At 42.2% G+C, this 6,596-nt stretch overlaps 1 protein-coding gene across 1 annotated transcript in view; it reads right to left on the bottom strand.

Annotated features, from left to right (window-relative positions):
- Positions 1-21: 21 nt before the first annotated feature.
- RASSF5 (Ras association domain family member 5) overlaps positions 22-6,596 on the bottom strand; it is a 55,549-nt gene continuing 48,974 nt past the window's right edge. Inside the window, exons 4-5 of the mRNA XM_044446296.1 lie at positions 4,946-5,061; positions 22-3,278 (exon numbers count right to left, since the gene is read on the bottom strand). Of these exons, the coding sequence (XP_044302231.1) occupies positions 3,126-3,278; positions 4,946-5,061 (269 nt within the window). The 3' untranslated portion in view covers positions 22-3,125. The remainder of the gene's footprint in view (positions 3,279-4,945; positions 5,062-6,596) is intronic.

Here is a 6,596-nt window from a genome sequence, read left to right as displayed (position 1 = left end):
AAGAAGTCAACAGGAACAAAGTTCTTGAAATAACTTTTCTATTATTATTTTTATTTTTAATAACTTCTTACACAGTTTGTATCGCATGAACACATTGGTCAGGTGCTTCAAAAAAGCTGGAAGGTGACTTCCTCAAAATAAGGTCATAGGGTTGAAACAGTAGTAAAAATAAATTACAGCGTTGCAAAAATGTATTTACCACATAAGCTTTTGTTCACTAATTCCATTCTATACAGATTGTACATGTTTACAATTGACCATTAAAGAGAAAAAAAGTAACACGCATACAGATGCAGGCAACACAACATACTAAACAAAGGCACTGCCAGCAGTCATCTGCATAACTTAAGTTGGGGCCTTTGCTGCCTCCTGTCTAAGGCTTCTGCTCTGCTACAGACCAAGTGGCTCAGTTTCTTCTCACAATCTGAGCTTCATAGGATTTTCTCCTTTTCTTAATGCCCCATAGCAATATAATCTTTTAAAGAAAAACAACACCCACCTATTTTGCAGCAGGTTGAGTAAGCAGCATTCATATACATTGCATAAAAAGCCATGCCTTCTATAAAAATGTTCAAGACATGCCAGGGACAGCAGGAGGAGCAAGAGTGCCAGTTATCAAAAAGCCATTTCCCCCATCCCACCTCAATGAAAGGAAATATGTAACATTCTTAGGACAATGTCAATGACTGAACAAAATTGTCTTTAGGTCTTGTATGTCTCTTGATAGTGGCACCTCCGGAAGCATCCCCTCTCTGTGTGCTTGGCCAACAATTTCTGCAGTTATTAGGAAGGGTTTGATTGCCTTCTCCTCTGGGTTCTAGTCTTATGGGCTTCTTGCTTTCCTTATGCTGTACTAATGGCACTTTTCAGCCCTTTCCATTGCAGATGTATAGCTGCAACCCTGTTCTGCTAGAGAAGAAGAGTGGTCTTTTGGGTACCTGCCTGCCCAAGCATAATATTTTTTGCAGATACCCGAAAGCAACATCAAGCTAGGCCATACAGATACTGAAAAAGATTGACTTTGGCCCTCTTATCTTACAAAACGAACAGTGTCCAGGCAAATGACCAAAAGTAGCTTACCAAATGCATGGAAGGGAAAAGGTCATCCTTCTCATCTTAGTCAAGGACCACTTGTAGGCTACATGCTGCCCACCCACCACTGGTTGAGGGTCTTTCATTTTTGCCTTGGGTTTGCCTAGGCAAGGGCACAGCTGGTGCCAACACAACTTCTCCGGGTGAATGCACTGGTAGCTCACCAAGGAGAAATACCTCAAATCTAGTTTGTTAAGAAAAGCTCATATTGAAATATACTCAGAGGGGGAATGGGGTAGCAGGAAAAAGAGACCCATTCCTTTGTCTCGCACAGCCACCAGCTTAGTTCTAGATAAGCAGGCAAATAAGATTGTCTCCTGTTCTACTATTCTTGCTTGCAAGATGTATCCACTTTCTTGGAAACATCAGGTGCAGTCTTCAGGTGTATCCACAGTGCAGCTACAGGTCTGCATCCTGTGCAGGCCCAGAAGCAGCACTCTCTCCCACCGAGTCCTTCTCCACTCCAGCTGCATGGAATCTGCTCACAGAAAAGCAGTTCTCATATAGCAGCTGCAGCTATTCCTACAGGTCACCTAAGTCTTCTCCCAAGTTAAGGTGACTAGCTTTACAAGCAACGAATTCTGTCCAGGACAACCAGAGATCAAAATAATTACCTGCACAGTTGGACACCAGAGTTCCTCTGCCCATTTCTCATCATACCAACTCTATTGTCACATACTACTTCTTAATTCTCCAGTGTCTCATATCTCATATCACTACCAATTCTCATATCACTACCAAAGACAGAGGAGGCATGCTAGAAGCCTTCTTACAATTCATGACTTGCCCAGGTGTCCAGTCACTTCACTACGAAGAGAAGCAGCTCAGAACTTACTCATGTAAGGCGAACCTTGCCATTGTGGAATTTAGACAAAAAGGGTGCACCTTGCAACCACTTTCAAATCTGTGTGTGTAGCCAGCAGGTTAAAAACTCAACAGCAGGAAGGAACCCATAGAACTAAACAGTAGCTGCAGGTTTGAGGCTCATATTTGGTGCACATGTGCCAAAAACAGGAATGGCCCAAGATTACTCTTCCCCCTTGGGGTCTTGGCATACGTCTCAGACCAAAGAGTGACTGACTTTTTAACGTTTAGTGCTTAAGGGACAAGTGCCAAAGACAGCTCACCACTCAACCCTGGTTCCAGTGCTTCTGGCAGCCTTCCCCAATGTCGCGCACACCTTCCAGATGTGGCCATGCCTGCTGGGCATTATGGGAGTTGCAGTCCAACACATCTAGAGGATGCCAGATGGAGAAGGCCATGACTTACAGCATGGAAAGAAACTGTCCAAAAAGTGGGGCTATGCTGGAAATATTAGGCCCAGGACAACAACCCTCCTGAGTTACCAGAACACAACAGCAGCAGCAGCAACAAAGCCAACTTTCCCCCTGAGAAAAGACAGAACTCTTGCTCAAAATAAAAAAATGCTCAAAAGCTCCTCACAAGACCTGCTATATTTAACAGCATTCTTGGCATCTGGTTTGTTCACATCACGCAACAGCCTCTTTGACGTCTTGTATGGTGTCTGCCCAGAACAAAGCAATCCTCCGCTTACTGATGTGGGACTTCCAACAGGTTGTGTGATAGGGAGCACATTCATCACACTTCTGCTGTACAAACATGCACGCACTCACATGCGTACATACAAGCACATAGAGGTCGAGCAGGTGAGGTACTGGGATGGCAGGAGAAGGGAGATGGCCAACTGTCTCTCTTAATAAGTATACTTTAAGCAACACAGTTCCTTGGACATTCAGTACTGCCAACAGTTCCCTGGTTGGTGGCATTCAGGAGGATCATGCCGGATGGAGAGGCAGCATTTCTTTTTGGGTTTTGGAGGGGCAGTGGACTGGGAGATCAGTTCCCCATACAGTAATAACCAGTTCTAATCATACCTTGGACTGCAACCAATAAAAAAAGTGTCCTGAGAAAAAAAGTCTTGGTTGGGTTTTGTTTTTGTGGTTTTAAATTTTTTTGTGGTTTATATATGTAATTTAAATTTCAGTTTATCATTAGCCGTACTGCTGGATTAGTTATCCGGGCTTCATATTTGCTTCTTTCAAGGCTTCCTGCAGTCTCTGCTTAAACTTGTCATATTTTTTCTGCACCTGCTGGATTTTGTCTTTTTCTTCTCTTTCTAATATCACCAGGAAGTTCTGTAACTCTGGAATAGAGAAGTCATCCCACTGAGGAAGAAAAGAAAAGCACATACTTGAGATTGTTAGATACAAAATGCATATTACTCCAGGTGGGTGAGGGTAAAAAAATTAGATGTAACCTAGCAAACTAAATTCATCCCAGAGCCTGCCCCAAATAACAGGTCCTTCTCAATCCTACATAATACTTCACCCCATACTCTGAAGCCTTCAGGGAAAGAAAAGAAGCCTCCCCCTCCCCCCAACAAAACATGCACTATATCCTTCTCCAACATTGCTTTCAATCATAGAAAGCGTATGTGTATATATTGGTTCTCCAGAATATATTTCCCTAGGTTTTTATTCATCACTCTTCAGTTCAATGGTTGCAACTCAAACTGTATGAATAATGCATCGTAACTAGAGAATAATGCATCGTAACTAGAGTTATAACTGGAGGACAGCCACCAACCCCAAAGGAACTCTAACCCTGTGCCTAGAAATCAGCTTGAGAGTTAGCACAGTGAATTGCAAGAAGACGGTCTCTTCCATCTTCCTCTGGAGGATAGCCTTCACTGTCTCTTGGCCGATTCCACTGAATGGCCAGTCTTGATTTAACTCACTGTGTATGTTCACATAATTTTTGCAGGGGCTCTTTGGTCAGTTTTCTAAACTGAAAGTATGGCTTAGGAACTTGTTTTGTAAGAGCAGTTTAAAGGGAAATCCAGAAAGCTTGCTATACAAATATTGGTCATAATTAAAATATTCTCAAGACAAGCACCCCAAATCTAGTTTTCTAGTCTGAAGTACAAAGTGCACTGGTGTGTTTCTTTCAGTAAGGGCATCTTCTGAGTAAGATTATTGGCAAAATCTGCAATGGGCTAAAATGAGTCTGGATTTCTTAAGAGTTGGCCCCTTAGATTCCCAGTGGACCAGCTTTCCCAGGTCGTGCAGAGTTTGCAAGGCTTAATAACCGTTTTTTCTTATTTTACATATTTTGTGCAATTTTAGCTGCAGAGAAATATGCAAAGTAAAAAAAACACTGATTAAAAATGCAGACATCCCATCCCAGAATAAATCATTAAAATATGTGCTATGGGGGGAACTGAGCATTTTTGGATGGTTTACACATTATCAGAAGCAAGAATTTGTGCAAATACCCTACAATTCTATTCTTAGAGCAAGCCTTTAATTTCCAAGCACAGTGGAACTATTTTCCAGAGCATGGGCAGTGGGGATTGAGGACACACAGGGAAAAGCAATTTCTGTCTATGATCTAACTAACACAAGCAGTAACCTTTAAAACAGCACTCAATTATGTTCTCAAGATTAATTGTGCCCCTTATTTTTGCTACATTTTAAAAGCAAGCTTCAAAAACCTTAATTATCCAAAACTGAAGACCATCCATACAGGAACAAGTTAATTCCAAACACAGGAAAATTTAAATAGTGACAAAAGGGAATTAAATTAATCCTAAAATGCTCTAGATTAAAGCAGCCCCTTTCTTTGCTTCAATATTCCTCCTGCCTTAGAAAGCTGGTACTTTTTGTTGTAACAAGCTATGGTACCATAAGGGCTGGATGATTACATTTTCCACCCACTCACTTAGGTTTGGCCCCCATGGCTGCAAATCACTGCTTGTTTAATGTGGCTGCATGGTTTCCCAAAGTTGAGCATGTTTGGGCAGGTTCAAAAGCCAAGCAACTTCCAGTCATACCTCGACTTCCCCTGTTTCGTTTTCCTTCAACACAAAACTTAGAATATCCGTGTCAGGGCCCGCAAGCAGTCGAAGGTACAGAGGATACTCTGTTACTGGGAGCTTCTGCAAAAGAACTAGAGAAGGACAAAAACAAGAGGGTCACCTGAGGCCTTTGGAGTGCTAATTCACTGTCAGGAAAAGTCCCCCACTTCTGTCTATACTTGAAAACACCTGTTCAGGGCAGGAAATTCTGCCATTCACTTCCAGATAAGATTTTAGATCTGTTCTTCCTTGCCAACAAAGGATTGATCCACTACAGCACTTTTAAAACATTCATTTTAAATTCTCCCGAACTGAGAGGAATCACTAGTCATTCATATTCCTCACACTCAAAAGAATGAAGCACCACAAACACCTTCCCACAGAAACTGCCACAGCTGAATTAAAGCAGAATAAAGCCGAGGCTAGCCCCTGCCTAAGGATATGGACTTCCCCAGTCTGATACCCTTTTTACTGGGCTTGCCAGAGACTGGACCTGAAACCTTCTGCATGCAAAGCCTATGACCTGCCTTTGAGTTAGGGGGCCATATAGAGCATAGTCTCAACCCTGGTAGCTGCAGATGAGCCAAACTTGTCCCAACACAGCTTGATGCCATTTTGGCCTGGGGAAGGAACACTGACTTAAACCAAGATCTCTCAGCAAGAACAGGATGTCAGCTTTTAGCTCCCTGATCCAGTTCGTGTGTGATGCACTGGCCACCAGTTCTTCATGTCTTTAATGCTTACAACCCATTACTTTGCTATGTGTACTTGCCCACATGTATCCACATAAGGCAAGATTGTGCATACAGGTAAGACACGGGCATAAGCAGTAGCGTTTCCTCCCACAAACATCTGTCAAAGTAGCATGTCAAACATTCCTTGGATTAAGGAAAGGCATCATATTTCAACATATTAGGGATTAAAGTCTATGAACAGGTAGGATTTTTCTAGAGAAGTTCCCTCAAAATACGCATCTCTGAACATGTCTGATTGTTGGATCATGATGGCTACATTTAGGGTCATGCAATATGCAAAATTAGACTTAAGTGAACATCTGTCTATGTTGGCCTGCAATTTGAGAAAACTATTTCATTCCAGGAAAGTCTTCATTCCATTTAGGGTTCTACCAAGGGGGCAAAGTGGATATTACTTTGTAGCAACTTGGACCTCTTTGACCTTACCATAAGCTCAAAGGCCACTATTTGCACTATAAATTCCAGTTGTGGGATTCCAGATTGTAACTGAAGTGTAGAGGGGGAATTAAAGTCCCCCTCTCCTCCATGCTAGAGTCCAGACTGGGGGCCTTGCGCTTACACCAAGTTAAAATGTTGCTTGCTGCATTTTTAATATCTAATTTGGCCCATAGTCTATGGATAGATTTGGACCTATGATTCAGGAAGTTTTCTAAGCGTATCATTTGTGTAAAAAAAAAAAAAAAGCAACCATGTGGGCTGTTGGTGTCCCTTTTAAAATGCCCCGCCTTCCCACCCCTAATTAAGATTTTCTAATAGTTTCTCCATAGAAATCTTTGCTATTGTTATGTGGGCTTTTTCTGCTGAAGGGGTAGTGGAAGCTCCACGCACAGGTGGAGCATACAGATGTTATCCTTATGTACACTGGGCATCAC

The sequence above is a fragment of the Varanus komodoensis genome, unplaced genomic scaffold, assembly GCF_004798865.1.
Source record: "Varanus komodoensis strain SLA01 unplaced genomic scaffold, ASM479886v1 scaffold1, whole genome shotgun sequence".
NCBI lineage: Eukaryota > Metazoa > Chordata > Lepidosauria > Squamata > Varanidae > Varanus > Varanus komodoensis.
This window is presented reverse-complemented; position numbering and strand designations above follow the sequence as displayed.